Genomic DNA, 22588 nt, shown 5'->3' with positions numbered 1-22588 from the left:
AGGGATGATGCTAGACATCATTCATAAACCTAGAGGTAGTCACAGTAATTGTTCATTTGCAATATCAAGAAGCAAAGTGAAAAACACTTCCAGAAGATATATTCAAAACACCTCACTTAGGCAGCTAAGTTATTGTGCTAGCAGGTGGCATGAATGCCTCTCACGTATGAGACAAGGATCTTTGTCCTAAAATCTTTATAATCCATACAGACTGGACAAACAAAATGTGGGAGGGAACAAGCAGATACTGGGAGAAGGGAGACACAGAGGAAATAAATGAGTTGCCCAAGGAAATTTGAGATAGGCCTAAAAACTGATTCAAGATTCTCCTGAGATTCATCCGTGTGTTTTAACCACAAGACCACCCTCGAAAGCTAATTGATTAACTCTCCAAGACAGATGACTCTAACTTGCAAGACACAATTACTCCTCAGTTAACCACTTCAGAGTGCAAGCGAACAACCCCAGAATCTTTGGGATATAATAACTTTTCAGATTTTATGAAGATGAAGTATATTCATCTGGAAAACAAGTGGTATAAACAAGAAAAACAAAACAAAATCTTGTGATTAGGTGGAATTTCATTGTTTTCCTCTCTCATCATTCAGAGCCACATGACACACACACAAAAAAAGAAAAAAAAAGAAAAAAAAATTCTTTGAGATGCTTTGAAAACCACCTTGAGCATGTTGTCAGTAGAGGGATGGTTGTGTCTGGCTTGCCTTGTGATTCAACCAGATCCTCTCTTAACCAAATTAGTTGCCATCTTAGCTGATATGTACTTATTTCTGTGTTAACTGTCCTTTAGTTTAGGTTTAAAACCAGACACAGAGGACACAGCATTGCACTTGCAGGCTGGGGATCATCCTGTCACTCTTGGGAAAGGGCAGATCCCATTCTGCCAGTGAGCTGGAACATGAAACACTGCTGTGGCCTGACCTATTGCTAGAGACAATTATACTGAAAACCAAGTGTGAAAGCATCAGTATCTGCTGTGGAGTAAAGGATGGGAGCACATAATACCAAGAAAGACCTTTTGTCAGACTTTAAAACTGAAATTCATGGAAAGAGAATAAACTTTACTTGATTTTACTTGCCCACGTGGTTTTTATTTCTTCTCCTTTACCAGGATCCTAAAATATATCATAGCATGCAATAAAAATCTTGAGTTTCTGATAAAATTGGTTGCAATTTGAAAAAGTCAAGGTGTGGGGTTTTGTACCAAGTACATTCATCTGACTTAAAACTAGATTACAATCTATTTGAAACACAAAAGCCTCTTCAAAAAAATTAGTTGCTTTATGTATGCAAAGTTTTCTGAATGTCATATTTTCAGTTTCTGTCTCACAGAAAGATTTGGTTTAAAAAATGTCATTAGTCACAATTTTTAGAGTATGGAAGAAGAAAACAAGCCCAAGCAAATTCATTCATGCTCTGAAATAACTCTTCTGGTTGACCCCCAGGTCCTCCTGATTTATTTTTTCCCAAGATGGTCAGAAAATGAAACACTTGCATTTTGGCTCAATCAAAAAAAAAAAATCAATTATTTGAACAGCTTCAAATATCAAGCTCTTTATCCTTTTCTGTTGAAATAAGGCATGGAATTCAGGTAAGAGATTAGTACAGCATTCACCTGCTTACCACAATGCACAAAATATAGCACTGATTCAGATTGTAACAAACTTACAGCCTCAAAATGAGAAAGGACAACTTTTTTGGTTTGTGATTTTTTACCTGACATGCAGGTATTTGACAGCAGGAGGAAGAGCAGTCTAAATAGCACCCCTGATTCTACCCCAAACCATGTTAAAACTTGCATCATATAAAAGCAATTGAGAATCCTGAAGGGTTTCTGAGTACTACTCCACTGCTGGATTTAGATTATATTGGCTGAAAAATATGTTGAGATCAGTCCAAGCTTTCTAATTTGACAGAGATCTCCAATTGTATTCACATTGCTTCCATTTTGCTTTCCTATTTGGGAAGTGTTTGCATGTAATGATGATTAAAGACTTACCTGTATGTGGATCTGTATCCGTAAGTATAGAGACAGATACAATATACACCCAACACACAGCTATATTTGGATGAATGTTGTGGATTCTCAATTCTGAGCTCAGAAAGAACATGATAAATATTAATACTGCCAACGGAGTGGCCTGAAAGAAATCAGATCTCTCCTTTCCCTTTGAGCCTGTCTCAAGCTATTATGTCCCTGCATGTTCTTGAGCTACAATAGCTCACTCCTCCCATCTAGTGTCCAGACAACCAACTGCGCAGAAACGGTGTCCACCTGCTTTTTGGCAGGGACCATGAATTGTGCAGAAAGAAACTGATCTCTGATGCTTCCTTTCGCTCCACAAATTAAATTAAATTAAGAAAAATTATAATGCAAACTTTTGCAATACCACAGGGCCAGCCCAAGCCTGAGGTACTGCACTTTTAGCAGCATGGAGAGAAGAGTTGTTCTTCCCTTTTTGTGCTACCTGGAACAAAAAAACATTGCTCTGGGATGTTACCACCCACCAAGTTCCCCACCAAGTACTTACTAGGAGACAGTGAATGGGGTTTCCTCTCAGATCAGTGTCCGGAGCCTGCAACAAACTCCAGTCTCTCCCTTTATTGTAGGTGATGAAAGTTTTCACTTGGTTGTTAATCTTCTTGTTAGCCAAGAACATTCCCTTTATCCCTGCTACCTAGGAAAAATTGACATGGCTGAAAAATAGATCAAGTCGATGCAGGCTCTGTGCTTGTGTTTCTCTTGCCCAGTCAAACCCAACAGGGATCTAGTGGCTGTGTCAGTGTGGTAGATGTCAAGGTAAGGATTGCCAAGAAGCATCAAAGGCAGGCAAACTTGAGGTGCTGGGGACAAGATAAAACCATCACAGGTGGAAAGGTGACAAATGGAAAAGCAAGCTTGTATTTCAGAATCAGCATGGGAACATGGTAAGAAATCAATAGTATTATCAGTGACAACCTCTCAACTGTGTAGGCATCTTCCCCACCGAGAGATGAAATAGGTACAGAGCAATTATTTGTCTCACACACTGCAGTAGTAGGAAACAGCAGCAGTTTTGGCCTTGCAAAGAAATTGGACATACATAAACTTGCAGTTCAGTGATTCTATGCTTACATGGCCTGCTTAAGAGACTTCATCTAAGGATCCCAAAGTGCTTCATAATTACCAGTGTTTCAACAGGGTAACTTGGGGCACAGAGATGTTTTTATTTGGGTTTCATATTTTGAGGAAACCATAGCACTAGAGACTTAAGCACAGCCACCCAGAGTGCTAGTTACAGAGCCAGTAATGAGATTTTCATCCTTTTATTTTTCCTGGTGTTTTACTCAACAGCTTTATGGCATAGACCTGCAGGAGGATTTTGTAAAGTCGTGATGCTAAGGGACTCATGTTGGAATCAAGCCCAAAAGTGTCTTAGTGCAGAGGAAAAAAAAAAAAAAAAGTCAACCTCAAACCACAACTCACACTGCAGAATGTTCCCATCTTCTTTCAGCACACTGAAAATCAATAGCCCAATAGCTGCAGCAGCTTGCGAATGAATTTGTTAGGCTGTCATTCTGCAATCTGAGTACTGCAATAAAAAGGGAAGTGAAACTGGGAGAAGGAGGGGGAAAGTGAGAAACTTTTGGGTTTCAGCAAGGCTGTTCAGTTATCCACCCCATCTCTTCTTATGATGGAGAACCAGTACACGGAATCATTCATCAAGACTTTCTATTCACAGAGGTTATTAGTCAGATGGCATCGCCTGGCAAATGGCTACATAGCAGATTCAGAGTCTGCTCCAGCTCAACTGATTTAATTACATGGCTGGATTTGGATGCTACAGCTCTCAGTGAATAGGATCTTACTGCACTTTTAAGTCACATGCTGTGGGACTACTAGTGTTCAGGGCATTGGTACAGTACACTGCTGTACTTAGTCATTCTGAATAACACTTTCCTGCTTGAGCAAAGGCACTGAATTCCCTTAAAAGTTACATAAAGACTTAGACTTGACCTGCTATAATAGGCAAGTGTCTTTAAATTAAGTACTTAACTATTCATTGTTGATACAAGCATAAAAGGTAGTATTTTCTACTACTTAGCCAGATTGTTTGTTCTCACCCAAGTAGGGTCAGGATCTCTTTGCTGTAGTAGGAAGGCACCCTGAAAAGACAAGGGTACTCTGTCTCTCAGTGATACTGTATGAATACACAGGGCTAGAAAAATAACATAGTTCTGCCTTTACTACCAGAGGCCAGAGCCTATAGCTCCATTTGTACTTGCCTTTGTTGTTGTCCTGAAATAGTTGTATTATATAGTCCCTGTGAAATGCTAGCCATAAATGATTAAAAGGCATTTTATATATCAGGTGATAAATGTGTTCTGAAACCCTGTGAATTTGTCTTTTTATGATTCTAGTCATGGGCTGGGACTCAGAATCCTTTCCCAAGAAAGCAACCTGTAAGTTATACTGTCAGCCTTGGACAGCTTAATCTGAAAAAGAAGAGCACGGGCACTATCCATGTTTGTGCACTCTCAGAAGGAATAGATACACCTCTTGCATACAGACAGTGACACACACAAGGATCTCTTTTTCCTTGCTGTTCGTAAGAGACAAAGGCTTGTGCATGGAAGTGCATGACCACAAGTGGTCAGAGAGAAAAGCACTCCATCAGCTCCCACACCAGCATTGTAGACAACACTCACCAGCCTCAACGCACTGTGTGCAGATACAAATGCTGACCACAGATTTGGAAGTATTCATACAAGACACTGAAACACAAGACTCAAAACACATTCTTCCCTTCCTATCACCAACTTCCTATGGCAAACATATACTTCCCAGCCAAGATGCATACTTCTAAAAAAATGTAAGTCCCAGAGTGATAAGCATATATCCCATAGCTATAAGACATCTCCTCACAGGCTGTTACTACTTCAGGGGTGGATTCTCACAGGCAGGATTGCTTTGCTGTGGACCAGTTCAACAACAGAGTCAAACAGGGTCATACCATGTTGTTGGAGAGGTACAGGAACTAGAAATGGAATTCAGACCCAATAGCCAGTTATCCTTGATCTATGAGATGATCTTAGTGGCTGCAGACCCACTGAATGCTGAGTCCAGTGTGCTACTGATGGTGCCACTGGGAGATGGTGGCACTGGGGGATGGTGGACAGAAGGGCTAATCTCATGTCCATCTCTGTCCAACATACAGAAGGGCAAATACTGTCCCTATAAGAGTGGTCTCCTCATCCTCTACAAGTTCCAGTAGCAGAAGATGCCCACGCTGACAAATTCCAAGTGAAAGGCTCCTGAAGACTTACAGGAGAAGGAAGAACTAGATGAGGCACCAAGAAAGAACTTCTATTTTATGTCCTGTCCAATGCAATTTCCCATTGAGTGACACTGAGAAGATCTATCCTTGATGTAGAATCAGTTTAGGAATTTGCACACACAAACACATTCACTACTGTGCAACCAGAAAAACACCTGACAAACATGCATACAGACAAATGCACATTAAACAGGTCTTTGGCATCTTCTCAAATAATCTTGCTTTTCTAAACATAGTGCAGTCACCACAAATCACTCATTTTGCCATCTCCCCACTTCCTTTTAAGTTATCTATGGATTTCTCCTGCCCTCATCTTTATCTCCATTTACCCCTAGAGCTTTCCTCACTTGCAACAACCCTACTGAGGGAATCAAGCTGGATGGCTTTCTGTTCCCTAGAACATCAAATTTGAATGTAAGGCTCGTGCCAGGTTCAGTGTCAGCCAATATTCTTTCTATCTAGATAATAATCCACAGATATGATGCTGCAAGTCTAATTCCATCAATTTCAACCCAGATTACTGTGTGGTGTCAGCCTAGTAAAACAAAGCAAAGGCTTTTCTTTCCCCATGGGATGTAGGACACCTTTACACAATGCAGTAAAACAGGTTAATAGTCAAAATCTCTAAATGACTGAAATACCAGTGCCCATCCTCCTACAGCTCATCTGCATTTATGTATAACACCTGGACACCACGTTTGCACAATTCAAAGTGATTTCCAAGCAAAAGGCAGCTAAAGGAAAACTATATAGCAGAGCTAACATTCAAATTGTGAATGAGAAGTATGGGAGGCATCTTCATTTTCAAAGAACCCAGATCTAGGTCATGATCTTTAATCTAAATGGTCAGAAAATCCCTTGGAGGAGACCTGAAAAGAAAAGCTGACTCTCAACAGTTGAAGACAGAATTTCTACTTAGCTGAGTGTTGTCTTCAGAAGTAAAGCAGAGTAGGTGAAGTGAAAGAACACAGTAGAATCAAAGTCCTATTGTTAGGATCAGCTGTCATAGGAGACAATATAAACTGAGCTTAGGCAGAATGCACTTGTCAGGAGAAGGTTCTAGGATAAAAGGGATGTCAAAATAAGGTAGGAGCATTTCGGTGATCATGGGATAGCCCAAGAGGGTGTATCTAAAATCACTGCAGTTCCCAGAATAGTCCAAGCTGTGGAAGGTGACAAAGATAGCTAAAAATTCCTGTCTCTCCTTCACTTCTAAAACAAGAGATCAGGCTGTCAGAAACACAACAAAATTTGGAGAATGATGCCATTCAGAGTGCTGGGAGCCATTTCAGAGCCATAGGCTGGACCAGTGTGAGTCAGCAGGATTTTGGCTGAGAAACCTAAGAGAGTTCCTCCTAAAGACTAAATGAACTATTCCACTGTATCTTCCAATGCACATCTTCCTATGCTTGAAAGAGCCACGAGTTTTCCTCATTTGAGAATCTACAGGCGAATACAGCAGTCAATCTCTTAGTGAATCACAATATAAGGCTGGGACTAAATTCAATACCTGTGTAAAATCTGGCCTTGAAACTCAGCTGATTGCACTGAGGGCCCTTAAATAAAAGAAGGGTAAATCTTAATATGCTTAGTAGTTTTTTGGCTCCCTGTTGATATGCATATTACAAGACTGATGTGCAAGATGAAATGGTACTGGCACTGTGTGAGAGAGGAATGAGACGTTTGGCATCATGACATACCTCATAGAGGTCAATCATCACATTCCCCTCCAGCCCTTGACTGCTCTTGACATTTTCCAAGGCCAGGGTGAAGTACACGCCTCGGGTGTCGGAGATATACAGATTGTATGTGTCATTCTGGTTCCACTCTTGAACAGCTGCAAACACCTGATTCTCATCTGTGCTGATAACATGCATGTCCTGGGGAAAGAAAAGAGAAGAAGGTTACTAGAGGGAGCTATGCTCTGTCATTTCCAAGGGCAGCAAAGTAATTGTGGAAGAGGAAGGGATATATTTAGGCTGGAGTTTAATCAGAAACTGTAGGCAGCACTCCTGTAAACAGCTAATTCCATCCACGAATATTTTATACCAGTTCTCTTCTGCCAATATTCAAAGTAGTAATTAACTGATGAGGTGTTAATTGAATGTTTACACTGGCAATACATTGTTACACAGCAGCATTTCTCACCCCCTACCAACACTTCCCTTTTAATGACTACTTTGTTTGGGCAGAGGAGTTTTGTTTATTTGTTGGGGTGGGTTTGGGTTTTCTTTTTGGCATTTGAGTGATTCTTCTTGTGACTGTGGAATCCCAGGTACTAAAGATATGGTTTTGAGGTTTATTTTTGTGTGTTTGTTTTTTAATACAAAAAAGGCAGCATCTGAAACATCTGTTTCTTGTCTAACACTCAGAAACCCAGCATGCTTGGGAACTGACACAAGGAGGATATAATTGGTTAATGTCTGCAGCCAGTGCTGCTGTTATTTACTACTTCTAATGACAGTATCGATTACAAGCCAAGAACCCGGACCACTGTGATAAACACACTCCCAAATAATATAACAGAAAGACAACTCTAATCTTATTTAGGTGTAAAGAGAAGAATTGTAGTTAGATCACCAGCGTTATAAGTGAGGTTTTGCTTTACTCTATTTGTCCTGTGTGTTGCAGCAGGCAGGAAGCAATGCAAAGTTTGCATAATTAAAGAAAAAAAAAGCCAGAAACTACTAAACCTGATTCCTTCTTTCAATGCCTGGATGAAATTACTACCCAGGGGAAAAAGCCAGCAGGAGAGAGACTGTTATAACTAAGTTCCTAGGCTCTATCTGCCCAGCACAGGCACTCTTGAGTTCTTTGGTGCCATAAAAATCTGTGGAGGTAGGAAAAGAAATGCAGATTTCTTAGCACCAGGTGATTCCCGGAAGATTCAGCTGTTCTTTTTGGTTTGGGCAGATATCCCAAAGTTATTCTGCATCCATGAATCTTAGCCAGGACTCTCTATATGTAAAACTGTTCAACTTTATCAGAAAATATACTCTAGAAGCTGATGCTGCTTCTTCCTTCTGTTAATAATAGTCTTTGACCATTCACATGTTTTTGTAGAAGAAATTAATACTTCCAGCTGGACCCTTGTAATGTAAAGACAAAAAAATAATATAGTGAAGAAACCTGGTGTATAAATTTGAAAGCAGATTCACCATGAAGTTAAGATTCAGAACAGTGGCTTGTTCATCCAGATCTGAGTATGGAGTGGATGAATATTCACTTGATTCACTTTTTTCTTTGTGCTGGAGAAAAATGTATCCCAGAGATGGGCTGGTTTTGTAGGGGAACAGATTGGCTTAAATCCTAAGGCAATAAAAAAGGCAACACAAGTCCCACTGCCTTCTACTAATTGAGGTTGTGAATAGACACCATCTCTTAGCTCCAGCTGTGCTAGTAGAAGTTACTGCTCCATCTGTTTGGTAGAGGCTTCTTATTTCAGATTGTCACCCTAGTCGATGCTGGTAGACCTATATGAGCAGGTGTTCCCAAAGTGCCTCAGGCAACACTGGCTAGCACAGTTCTCATCTCAAGTTTAAACTTTTGCATATGTGCATATACACATGGGCAAACCTCTCTGTTTAAGCACAGAGATCATAAGTAAAACTTCTTTTGTCTGTTGGCTGTACAGTTTCCTTAATTTAGCATTTTAATTGATAGTTTTGTAATAATTAGGGAATAGAGGTAAAAAGTTTGATCAACACTGAGGAATGATTCTATGGTTTTATGATCCTGTAACTAAAAGTAAAGGCAATTTAATGGATGCTCAAAAAAGCAATGAAGTGAATTTATTCACTTGCTGCGTCCTGAGTTTTGATCAGATCACACTGCAAGATGCAAGTCTGAAGAAGATCCCACTAAGGATGAAGGAATTTAAGCCTGCAGATGCAGAGATTGAAGAGAGAATCAGTATAATATACCTGGTGCAGAAAGTCAAAAAAGAGAGCATTCCAACTCTTTGCCTTTGGGGATCAATTAATTTTTCCTCTTAATACAGCCTTGTCCAAAAGATGCAGTAACAATGTAAAGCTTTGATGAAAAAGGATCAGTATATGAGCATCAAACAGCTCTCTGAACATCAGGAAAGTTTTGACTTTAAAATCAAAAACTTGAAAATTAAAATCAATCTATATATCATATTAATTTTTAGATTTTGTTTCAGAATGGAGCTTGCCCTTTTAGGGGAAAGGAATAACACAAAAATACAGCCTTCATCTTGATATGGACCAAAAGCTTCTCTGCATCTTCCACTACTACAGCAGATATTCATTCTGCTTCCCTACAGAAGGAGGGCAGGAAAGGAAAGCAATGCACCTTTCTCAAACAGTTGTTGTCATCTTTAGGGGCTCCCCATGCATCTGCCTACTGAGAGCCTGAGCTTTCCTCTCTCTGTTCCAGCACTCAGTGGAAATGGATTAACATGCAGTTCTGCTATCTGCCCCTTTTGGCTTCCCAAAGACAAAAGAGCACAATGCTGTGCATAGGTTTGGTCAGGCATTGACTCAAATGAGTAAAGGCCAAGGCTTTCTAAATTACTAAACATGTTTCCATTGCCCTTTTAGCACTTACTCAGGGATCTTTTCTTCCTGGCAAGATAAATAGCAGCATTGTGTAATGCCTGTTTTATTCTGTCAATTACTGGAACTGTCAGCTCTTTTTAAGATCTGTATTTATTTTTTTTTTTTGGTAGTTACTGCTTCTTCTTCTATCAGAATGTGAATCTTGAGGTTGAAGGAAGGTGATGAATTTAAAACAGATTTACCACACACCCATCCCATCAGTATTCAGCCCAGCACTAGTTAAGGACAGGTCTTTTAAAAAGAGGAATTGCTTGGCTTGCTTCAGTATTCACAGATGTTGGTATCCTGTGTGTACATTTAAGGTGATTACCATGAGTGATATTATAATCTGTGACAGAGCACACATTGTTGTGCTGGGCTACAGAATGAGTAGTACCAAAGCCACTGCAGAAATTAGCAGGTGTCAGTAAAGACCTTTTACAGGCTTACCACAACCTGTATACACATTTTATATGCAGGCATCTTCTTGAATGGGAGTTTCAAGCTCACGTAGGTCTTTAATCAAACTGGCTACTAGCCTATCAATGCCAAGGAGAACATTTTAGTTTTGATTTGCTGGAGGCCATTCCTGCCTGAGCAGTGGCATCACCCACCAAAGCTGCCTGCTGTCACACCCCTCCAGTTTAGGAAAAGTGACATGCAGAGACAAAAAGCTTGATGTTTCCATCTTCAGCTCCAGAAGTCGCTTAGTACTGTTTACCATATTTGGTCCCTCTTTCTTAGATGAAGGAGATAAAAGAGAATTTAGGCATAAAAGAAGCTGTTTGTTCCAATTCCTGGAATGGTATAACACTTTGTGCATTTTAAATAAAAAGCAGCTATGGTGCTTTGATAGCAGCCTCCTAGACAGCCACAGCTCCACTGTAGCTCCTTCCAAGCCAAATGTAGCTCCTCAGTCTTTGAAGATATTCTGAGGTTGTGACAAAGCATCTTATCACTTTAAATATCTCCCTTTTCCTTTGGGTCAAATAATATGAATGTATTGCTCCAATTCCTATCCTCTGAAAACACCTTGCAATTTAACTGTAGTGTATTTTTCCTGGCTCTCCAGGTACCTCTTTGAGAAAGTGGACAGTTGAAAAAAATAAGTGTGGGCTAAAGGAGACAACCAGTTCAAAGCAAACAGTCTCCCTTACAGACTGAATCAGCTGTAAATGGCTACTTTGATTTGGGTGTTACAATAACCATGCTAGCAATGCAATTCCTTTGGCTAAGGGTTACTTCAAATAACACCTGTTTAAATTTGATCTGAATCGACAGGTCTTGGGTGACAGGTTGGACTTTGAGGATCCTTGAGGTCTTTTCCAACCTTATTGACTCTGTGGTTCTGTGACAGATGAATTCCTTTCTTGGACAGGAAGTTTCAAACAAAACTATCTTTAAACATGATTGAAGATTTTGGGGTAGACCACAGGTCTCCTGTGTCAGAGCTTCTGGTAGGGTCCTCAAAGCCCTGTAAGCTGAGCTTGCAGGTAATGTAAAACAGGAGCAAAGGGTACAACAGCAGACTAGGTAAGGTATGGTATTGAAGGCTTGGGTTTGAGCTGCAGTTTGGTTATATAAAGGCCACCCAGTTAATCCACCTTAAACAGATCAGTTGGGTTGAGGAATTAAAGACAGGCAGCTGTAATATTAACATAATTATCCCTTTGAATATTTCTACCTACAAAGCCTGGTGCACTTTCAACTTCTAGGAATAGGCTAGTATCACACTTTCTTTTTCCTTTTTGACAATCCTTGATTAATTTCTGGGAATATGCTTGTCTCCAGATGTTAGACCTCAAAAAGCATCCACAAGACCATTTGTTACCTTTGATCTTAAATTTCACTTAACCCAGACTACATCAAGAATGAAAAGACCTAAAAAAAAATTTAAAAATCCTCCATCATTAAGAAGTTGTTAGGAACCCAGCGGCAAAACAGTGATTTCTTTAAAATGGAGCTAAAATTTTATATAGATCTTTAAAAAAAAAAAAAAAAAAAAAAAAAAGCAAGCAACTCCAGAAGGCAGCAGTAGCCTTTCAAGCTCCAATGCTAATTCACCATTGTTCTTAATTAGGGAAGATATGGAGCAGACACACAAAGACATCTCTTTGCTTGGTTCCCATTAAAATCTGCTAATGAGGCACAGCACAAAAAGCAGCTCACACAGGATAGGGACAGGAGAAGGGCATTTTAAGACCAATTTAAAAAAAAGAAAAGAGTCCCCCTCTAAAACTTAATTAACTAACCATAAAGAAATGGTAATTGACAAGGGCTGTGGTATCTGTCTACATTTCTTGCTGATGTCCTTGACAAGCTGAACTGCTGACTTTGTTGTTAGTCCTTTCTTGCTTGCACGTGTTCAGTTAAAGAAGAATGATGTTTCCACTCCTAACATGTCATCTTGCAGTTACTTCTACTGGATTCAAGACTTTCTCTGCAGCCACAATACCTGTGGGTTCACACTGGCATTCCAGCAACAGCAACCTACCTTGGGCAAGGAGTACTTTGGCAGCTTCATCTGTGTAAATGCATTCCTCCTGTAAGATACGTAATACCGGGGTCTTCCTCCTGATGTCAGCTATGAGAAAAGAAGGAAAGTCAGCATCAAGACTTGGAAAAATATTTTTTGTTATTATTATCAAGAAAAATATCAAGCAAAAGCTGTCAGGGGTGATGGCAATGGCTTAAAACCACAGCACTACCAACAGTGGATGAAAAAGCAGTCATCCAAAAAGCCAAAAAAGAAAGCAAGAAGAGACAAAGGCCAGAATCTCAGGTGAAAATCTAGAGAAAGTGAAGTCCTGGCTTTACTTGGGCCTCTGTCTCACCACCAAAGAGTCTGTTCTTCACTATCTGCAGAGCTGCCATGCCAGCTCTTGGTTAGAGCAGCAGATTGGCAGCCAGGATGCTTCATTTCTATTTCTGCCTCCAGCTTTGGTTCCTGCATGGCCCTGTACAACCCATCATCTGTATCTGCTGTGAGATCAGCTAAGCATTCACAGCTCCTGAAAGCAGGAGCAGCTCAGCTGATTTGGTATTTCTGTGCATCTGGACATTTATTTAAATGCCTAAATGCTGGTGGTATGACCTTGAAAATGCTGGGTTAGAAAAACGTGAGGTTTCATTTCCTACCACCTATTTAAAAGGGGTAAAAAATAGAAAGGAAAAAAAATGCTGTCAGTGTTATCTGGCTTCCAGTGCTGCTGAAGTATAATCAATGTTTGTAAAGTACTTTGAAATCCTTGGATGAAAGATAGTGAAGAACAAGTATTCCAAGGGATTCTCCATGCAGAACTTTGCTTTAATTGCCTAATATTCAGGCTTATCAAGACTTTGGTTTAGTAGTAAGTGGTTTAAAATGCACTGAAGTAGTTTAAAATGTGAGATACACAGAGGCTAGGCTCGTATCATCTTATGTAAAGTAAGAATTATTTCTTATTCTATAGCTCTTCAATTTTTTTTTTAAGGGAACTGAGCCAAAGTAAGGGAAAGGAAGGCAAGAAGCACTGTTTATGAGCATGAGTTTGTAAATAAAACACAGTGTGGTGGGAAAAATAAACCCACATTCCCTAATCCTCATGGGTTTTAGCCTACTAATTTCTCATTTCAAAGGCCTTAGCTGTAAAAAATCTAGATGGAGATTAAGGCAGGTAGGGAAGGCTGGGGAAGAAAGGTGTTCATCATTTCTTCCAAGCCTTGTCTGTCTGGTATAGGACTATTCATCATTTGAAGAACAGTATCTTGGATAAAGAAGAATCCAGCATCAGCCATGGCATACCTTCACCTTGTTCCAGATACATCCAGATAACCACTTGAATAATCCCATTTTAATTTACCAGCCAACAGTGAACCCACAGACTACTTTAAATAAAGCAGAAGTTGTTTCCAGGGATTCCAATATTATTATTTCACACCTGTGTTAATTGTTAGTGATTGGCAAGCACTACCTCCTTGACCTGTTATGTGCATTTCTGTTTAAGAATCCTAAGAAGTTTAAGGATTAAAATGGGAACTTTCTAGATTAAAATACTACATGGCACCTTCAACATGCTGCATTATGAATGTATAAAATTGTGCAAAGTCCCACTGGGCATTAAAGGGGAACAGTTTAAGAGGCTACCTCTCCTCACATGGCTCCTCCTTACTGCAGCTGGCATGGAGGGGGAACAAAGCTGAAGTTTGACAGCAAAATACAAGGACTATCCAGAAAGGCAGACAATTTCCCCAGCATTGACTTCATCTGAGGCAAAGGGGCCAGCTTCTCTACAGTGTGTAATAACATCAGGTCAGAACAGACAAGACTAACGATCTTGAAGAGCACACAAAACAAGGCAGCAGTGATGAAGTGATTAATCAGTTCACATAGGATGAGAAATTTCCCAGCTGTGTCACTCAAGCAACAAACACCCAGCCTTTCTGAAACAAGAGAGAATGGCTGAACACTGATGTGAGCCCCTGTTTTCCTTCTCACATAAACATTTCATTCATGCCTCAGACACACTAGGTACAAAAGCTATGTCCCAGATTTTTTTGTGGATAATTGAGACCGGTGTTTAAGACCAAGTTCATTAACTGAATATAACTACCAACCAACTCATCTAATCAACTCACTGGTCTTCTCTCTTTCCTCCACCTCTATGCATAGTAAACTGCCTGCAAGACCAGTTTAGTCCTAGTAATTTCCAGTTCACCTCCATGCAGCACTGTTATTTTTGTCCTCTTTGGCTGTTAGTAAATGGACACTGGCAGCAGCCTGATGAAACCTGCAGTAGTTCAGATCTCTTCACTAGCTCTCACCCGAACACAGCTTGGCTGAGTACACCTCATCTTCAGCCTTTTCACTATAATCACAACTGAGGCATAACAATAAAGCCTGATTGCTTCTCCTTTGCTTCTTCCCCTGACTCCTTCCCTCCTTTTCTGTTTACCTCCCATGATCAAAAAGCTTTGGTCTGCTCCCTGGTAATAGCAAAAGACTGACACATCACTTCAAGCTGAGAGGTTAGAGCAGTAATCCTAGAGCATTGAGGAGGTTGCAGGGAGTGGCACAGAACACTCCAGTAGATAGGTGGATGGTCCAGGTAGGAACTCTATGACCAGATAGAGACAAGGTATTAGAGGTAAAATGAATGCTCTTACCATTGTAATGAACTGCTATGATCACTCAATACCATTATTTGGATCCAGTGTTGTCTGATTAGTTTGGAGCTAACACACATGCACACATATGCAAAGGAATGAAAGTGAAAATAATAGCATATAGAATAATACTACAAAATATTAGAATAAGTAGGAGATGAGGGTGTTCTGCACCTGAACAAAGACATAGTCATCCTGGACGATCAGGGAATTATGGTCAATATAGCCTGGGAAGGGCTTGCTGCGAGTGGCTTCACTGCAGTTCTGCATCTTGCACGTGATGTATTGGGAATCTGAAAGGGAAAGAACAAAGCCAAGACACTTGAGGACCTGAGCATAGATTATTTCTGCTGTCACAAATACGTACGCTGAGGCAGCATGAGACATGAGGTTGCACTCTCCAGTCAATGCAACACAACCCTTCCTTCCCTTACATCCCTTGTAAATCCACTCTTGATCACTTTCTTCTTTTAAGTTCCTTCATTCTTCACCTGTCTCAGACTTCTATTCCTTTCATTCCACCCTACATCAGAGGTGCTACATATTGCTGCTCTATACCAAGAAAGACCCAGCATAGCTGATCTGATTACTCCATTCTGCTCTTGTGGATCCCTGCTGGAAGTAGAGCATTTGAAGGTGGCACAATGTGATGCTTGTGGCTCAGGTCTAACAGAAACCTAGACATAGGCATATCATTCAGCACTGTTACCCACCTTGATGAGTTTACTTAGATACTACCCAGGCTTAAGCTTAATGATCTGTGTGGGAACAACAGAGGTGTAAAGGACCCTTTAGAGAGGCAACAGTCCAAGTCCTGTGACTCCAAAAGTAGTTACTGGTCTGAAGAGGTGTGTCTGTGCTGCAGGACAGATACCCTGTGCTGAGCCTCTATAGTTTCCCTGTCAACCTCATAGTGTGGAATTTGCTGTAGAGCATGACAGCATCTCCTAAGCCACATGTTGAGTTTATTTAAAACAAGTTCAAGGTCCAGAGCATACAAAAATATGAGGACACCTTCAGAGGACACCTGCCCCATAGTGTCACCAATGAGAATCTCTTCCACAGTGCACCACTGTGTTTTCTACAACACTTACACTCTCCAGAATAATTCAGGTCACCTTGGAAAGTAAGATGAAAGATCAGCTCCTGTTCAGGGGTTTTACCTATTTCTCTGTTGACTGTGTACATAGGTGCACTTTGGCAGACCTGGGCAACCATTCCACACTCTCTTGAAGCTAGAGGCCTTGGAAGTTTCAATCAGTCATATGATTCAAACTAAATGGTCTAAATGCAGCCCTAACCGATCCACTTGTCATTGGATGGGATTTCCTCATCTGCTATTCTGAGGCACTGCAGGGTGCTCATCTCATAATCTATCACCTGAAGAAAAACAAATTGAGTTTCTTAATGGTGGCAATTTATCCTAGAACAAGGAACTAGATTCTCAGTATTCAATTTGTGCTATTTCAGATCAATTAAGAAGTTACACTTTGTTTAATGACAAAGCTGATTTACAGGAAGAAGTATTTTGGCACTCCAGCAGTAGCACTTATGTGACAGAAACACTAAATGGCATTAACATTAGAAATGCTTCTAATCTTTTTCCTTCTTTGATATAATTACCACCTTCTGATCAGAGAAGTAGCATTTTACACTGAAATAGAAATGGCTGGATTTTTACCATCTCATATTTAATCTTGTTTTTAATTAAAATCTATCATCTGACATTTCTTTGCTTGCTTCTAAGGGCTGTTGACTTTTGCTCAAAACAGACACGCAGGGTAACGAACCTTCAGGAAAGTTTGATGAAGGATGATTTTACCCTGGCATTTGCAGAATTCTTGGAACGTACAAAGTGCTAAGTATTATTAGTCACTGCAGTTTATAACATTTCATGCTTTCTCAGCTCACTGCAAAACATTAATTAATAGAGGCTAGAAAGCATAATCGAAATGCATATCCCTTCAGAGGGACATGGTTGTTTCCACATTAGCCACGAGAGGGCAGAGAACGATGTAACTCCCAGCCTGCTCATCCAGCCAGCTTGGGAAAGTTCCCTTTCAGAGCTGCTCAGCCCTTTGTCCCTCAGCTTTCAGGAAGAAAGGGGAGAAGGGGACCAGAGCTTCTTCCACGATCCAACAGTATTGTGTAGCGCAGCATGTCTGCTCCTTGTTGTGAGACAGAGAGCACATCTCTTCACCTGCAACACAATCAATACTCAGTCCTGTTTAATTCCATCTATTGTACCATGAAGGAGAGCCACCCACTCCAGCCCTCACAATCATAGAATTGTTCAGGTTGGAAGGGACCTTTAAAGGTCACCTAGTCCAATACCCCTGCAATAAGCAGGGACATCTTCACTAGATCACCTTGCTCAAAACCTTACCCGGTCTGATCTTGATAGTTCCCAAGATTGGAACACTTCCCACCTCTCTTAAATAACCTGTTCTGGTGTTTCACAACCTTAATGGTAAAAAATTCTCCCTTACATCTAGTCCAAACCTACCTTTTCTTAGTTTAAAATCATTACCTCTTGTTCCATTTTAACACCCTAGAGCCTGTCCCTATTTTTCTTACAAGGACTTTTTAAGTATTGAGAGGTCACTACAAAGTCTCCCCAGCACCTTCTCTTCTCCAGGCTGAACAACCCCAACTCTCTCAGCTTGTCTTCACAGGGGAAATGTTCCAGCCCTCTACTAACTTTTATGCCCTCCTCCAGACCAGCTCCAACAGGTCCATGTCTTTCCTGTGCCGAAGTCTTCAGCACGGTACTCCAGGTGGGGCCTCATTCTGTCTCAAGAAGGTTCCTGAGTGAAATGCCTGCTAATCCTGAGCTTGAACAAAGCAGCATCAGTTGAAAGGGATGCCCCAACCATAATGTGAGCTGTTGGCACTACTAGGTACCTTTTCATATATGGGATCAGACTACGCTTCCTCCTGGACACCACCCCAGTTTCCTTTTACTTCCATAGGTACGCTGGCTGTGTGGGAGACATTGAGAGAAGACTGCAGTGCTCTCTGACTTCCCATGAAAACAGGTTATCTATCCTGAGAGCACAGGGAGGGAACAGGACAGATGCTGCTGAGATCAGCCAGCAAATTAAAGAATCTCCTCTACAAGAGCTTTCAAAGAGCAGGTCAGGCTGACATCCAGCACAGGTGACTGAAGTTTTTTCAGTCCTGTTTTAAGGGAGTAATAGGGACTATGTCTATCTCTGCTGTGATGGCAGAAGTCTGTGCAGCAGTGATTGTACTATTGATGAAGATTTACTAAGGCAATTCCTGTGAACTTTCACAGTGCTGTTCTCCATGGCTTCAATTCTAAAATGCCAGTAATAACTACTAAAGGGCAGAGCTCTGAAATTGCGTAAGCTAATCTTCCAAGCAGCCAAACCCTGAGATGTGCACACCGAGAAAAGCTCCCTCTGCTCTGGGAGACAGAAAGAAGGAAAAGAAGGCTTCTTGCAGTGCCTGGATCCCTCTTTTTTTCCTAAGGGAAGTTTTGCTCTGCTCGCATTAACTCAAGGATTTTGTTTCGGCATTTGATTCTCATGGACATTTTATGCGATTCCATTGGCAGAGCTTTGTAATTTAGCATTAATTAATGTCAATTAATGTACTCAGTTGCTAAGCTCTGGAATTAATTCCATTAGTTTTCCAGCACAGATGCTTTCCCTGCCATAGGTAATTAGGACATTATGCTTTTCGTTTCCAAAACCCTCACATCCAACGACGGCTTCTGGGTTTAGTATACAACAACAAAGTCATGCCGTGCCTGGAGAAAAGCATACAGCAAGCCCTAGCTCCTACATCCCCAGACACTTTGATTTTTGTCACATTTAGACACCTACAGTAAGATTTTTCTTGGGGGATGGCAGCTGCTCCCGAAGAGGAAGCACAAAAAGTCACAGAACACAAGAATGAAGGAGACACCTTGTAAGGGAATCCTTTGACACAATTAATCTGTTTCAGTGGTGAAAGAGAATTGCAAATGATAACACGGAAAAAGTTAAGAGCCAAGGGGACCCTGTACCATGAAATATTTTAGAATTTGCTGTTCCATGCTCCATGCTAATATGTTCTCAAGGGAAATTCATCCATCCTGTCCCAAAAAACATTTCCTGGCTCAGCTGGTAGAGATGGCAGGTTGTTGTTGGTTACTGGAGGTTGATGGGCCTCTGCAAAAGTACACAGACAAGTTTCAAATTCCTTCCTAAAGCAGAGTAGGACTTTCTGCAGGATACCTTGTTGCTGAGTGTTATTTTGGATGACATATCAAACTGTAATACCCACTACTTTCCAGTCAAAGCTTGCATGCATATTTTTCAAAACCATTATTTGAGTACAAGGATAGCCAGATACAATATTCACTGTAAAATGTCTAATTTTTCTTTTACTTGTCTTTAATTCAAGGAATGTATGCTTCTCTCTACAAATAAATCCACTAAGGACAAATCAGGAGCTTATGCAAAGAGCATCCACATAATTTAAGACTTGTTTGTCTTCCGGATTTACTGTGGAGCATCCCAATTCATTATTGAGCAGTTTAGACATCAGGGATAGTTTCCGCTTTTGAAGGATGACTGGCATCCTATAACTAATGAACCTCAAGAACATGGTAGTAACATATCTCACTGAAAGACCCAGAGCTGTAAATCCTCTCCAACACTGACTAATAACAGAAGCCTAGAAATGGTTACAAGAATTTATCCAGGTGCCTTAGTAGTCTAAACACACCTTCAGCATCCACAACCTCCCATAGCAATGAGTTCCCCAACGTAATCAAACATTCTCCCATGCTTTAAATCTTTCTACTCCTTTTTTGAGAAAGACATAATGGATGTGCTTCATCCATTTCCATCTGGTCTGAATGTGGACTAGTGAAATGTTTATGGTATGGGAATATATTCCCAATTCTCCAGGACTCTGCAACTTCAAGGCAGTTAACCAGTAATGATCGCTAAAATAAAGTCATCCCATTTACTGACTTCTCACACCAATATCCTGCTGCTACTATTTCTTCATTGTATGTCAGTGTCAGGAATCTTTCTGCATGTGAGAAAGCACATCCTTTGCCATTTCTAGCATAAGGATATAATTAGAGAGATTAACAGATGTCATTCTCCAAGACAAATACTAATCATGATCAAGAAAAAAATATTAATTATTCTCCAGGACAAATACTAATCATGATTAAAAAAAAAAATAATCACAATCAGGAAAAAAAACTGCACAGGGTGGTTTAGGGCACTGTGCAGTGGGCACAATGGGAATTCACCCCTAGCTATGTTAGCAGAAGACTGTCAGGCTAAGTTGCTTACTCCTTTTTTTCCATAGTACTGATTATTTTATTCTTCCTCACAATGTTCAGTGAAAACAGAAATTAAATTCTTGGTACAACTTTGTGATTCAGACACGATTGGTAAGAGGCTCAGGTCCTGTTGATCAGCAAACAGAGCATACATGCTGACCCTAGGTGGGGTTTTGGTCTCACTTGCAATCACAGCAGCACCTAAATTACCTCTCAATAAGAAAAGTTGCTGTGTAAAGCAGGAGAGCAGAAGTGAAGGAAACAAAAGTACTTTTTAAATAACAGGAGCTCTCTACATTTTTGCCAGCACATCAGAAAATCCCTTAACTTCTTTCACTCACACTCAAAAGGAAAAATAGAATATAAATTAAAAACTTCCCTCAAAATCAAGTGGCATCTATAAGTGAATGAGCACCTCATAAATGGAACAACTGCTTTTCTTGACTTGCATCTGTACAAACTGTCACTTAGACATCCTCTGAGTCAGCTTTGTCATCCTTTGGAGGGCTAGTGGGTACACCCAGTTAGACTCCAAATACCTTCTAGGAATCCATCTTTCCGATTCTCAACAGCTAGGATTCATCAGTAGGCATCACATGAATGAAAACAACCTCCCATGTCAATTAGCTTGAATCAGGCCTTACTGGGATAACCCTTCGTGGCTCAAGTCAGATAAGCCTATTAATTAAGGCTTTCTTTAGAAACCTAAAACTCACATGTCATTAAGTTTATACAGCTTCTGAAAGCACTTCAAGCTGCATTTAAGCAAACCTAGGTTTAACTTTCACCATTCACTCTGCCTGCTGACTACGGCTGCGAGTGTAACAAAAAGCAGCTTATCGGGTGGTTAAGAACTGTAGGGGATTAATTGTTTTACTGAGGTGTTGACCTGAAACCAGGCAAAAAAAAAAAACCCAAACAAACCAATAAAAAATAAATCATCACTATTCCTGCTGACTTTGCTGGCACGCCTTTCATCCTGTTCCAAAATCAAAGTGGAACACCAGGGATACCCAAGTGTACAAATGGAAATATGTGATAAGGTTCATATGAATTTCTTCCAAACAGAAAAAAAAAATCAAAAACATTTTACTGCTGTGCTCTCAGTCCCAGCTTAACTCAGAGTGGGCCTGAAGTCTTTTAAAAATAAACTAAACCATCACATTTGACAAGCTGGAAAGTTGCATGCCGCTCTCCAAAATTTACACAACAGAATTGAAAACAAAAGTGGCAGTGATCAGCTATGCAAATCTGTCTCAAATAATACAACTAAACTGCACAGTTTGTACACAGTTTGCTCACCACTACCTGCACCCTAGTTTTATGAGACACAGTGTGTTCAGAGGGAGATCAGGTTTTCTGGATCCCAAGGGAAAAAATAAAAATAAAATTAAAAAAAAAAAAAAAGAGAGAGAATGTGCACTCAGGACTCAGGTACCAAATTACTAGCCAGATCCTCAGCAGGTGTCAATCAACATGCCTCTGAGGTTGTACTGATTTATGCCTGCTAACAGACTCCTATTTTGGACCTTGTCAACCTTTTACATTATGTATGTAAACATGATAAATAAAATTCACAGACAGACCATAATCAGGGAGCAGAGATAAGAGAGTTATTGTTGTTCCAGCAGGGAAAGCCCAATACTAAGGTTATTGATGATAGATGCACTCAAACAACCCTGCTTGGGAGATCGCAGGATGTTAGGGATTGGAAGGGAAGTCTGGGGATCGAGTCCAAGCCCCCTGCCAGAGCAGGACCATAGAATCTAGCACAGGTCACACAGGAATGCATCCAGATGGGTCTTGAAAATCTCCAGAGAAGGAGACTCCACAACCTCTCTGAGAATCCTGTTCCAGTGCTCTGTGACCCTCAGAGCGAAGAAGTTCCTCCTCATGGAGGGCTACCACTCTATGTACTCTGCCAGCTTTCCTACTTCTCACCTAAAGCTGCAGTTGCACTACTCAGCTTCTGCTGTAAGAGACACCAAGCACAAGAATGAGGTGGTTTGTCTTACTTGTTTTGAGTTCAGCAGGTTTTTGCTTAGCACTTTTATTTCCACTTCAGAAACTTTTATTGTACAGGTTGTGCAGTTGTTTCCTCATGACTCTCCTTTCTTTCCTTCTTTCTCCCTGCATTTTTTTTAATCTTTTTTTATTTTTAGCATGTCTGCTTCTCAAATTTAATCCCTTTATTGAAGTTTTACACTTGGTTAACTCTCAAAAGAGATATTGCA

At 40.5% G+C, this 22588-nt stretch overlaps 1 protein-coding gene across 1 annotated transcript in view; it reads right to left on the bottom strand.

Moving 5' to 3' along the window:
- The window catches only part of SORCS1 (sortilin related VPS10 domain containing receptor 1), a 297502-nt gene that overhangs the window by 57425 nt on the left and 217489 nt on the right, over nucleotides 1–22588 (bottom strand). Inside the window, exons 7-10 of the mRNA XM_054382572.1 lie at nucleotides 15218–15336; nucleotides 12393–12482; nucleotides 7037–7216; nucleotides 2550–2696 (exon numbers count right to left, since the gene is read on the bottom strand). Of these exons, the coding sequence (XP_054238547.1) occupies nucleotides 2550–2696; nucleotides 7037–7216; nucleotides 12393–12482; nucleotides 15218–15336 (536 nt within the window). The remainder of the gene's footprint in view (nucleotides 1–2549; nucleotides 2697–7036; nucleotides 7217–12392; nucleotides 12483–15217; nucleotides 15337–22588) is intronic.

The sequence above is a fragment of the Indicator indicator genome, chromosome 7 (genome assembly GCF_027791375.1).
Source record: "Indicator indicator isolate 239-I01 chromosome 7, UM_Iind_1.1, whole genome shotgun sequence".
Classification (NCBI taxonomy): Eukaryota; Metazoa; Chordata; class Aves; order Piciformes; family Indicatoridae; genus Indicator; species Indicator indicator.
Note: the sequence above shows the minus strand (reverse complement) of the source record. Positions and strands in the feature narration are given on the sequence as shown.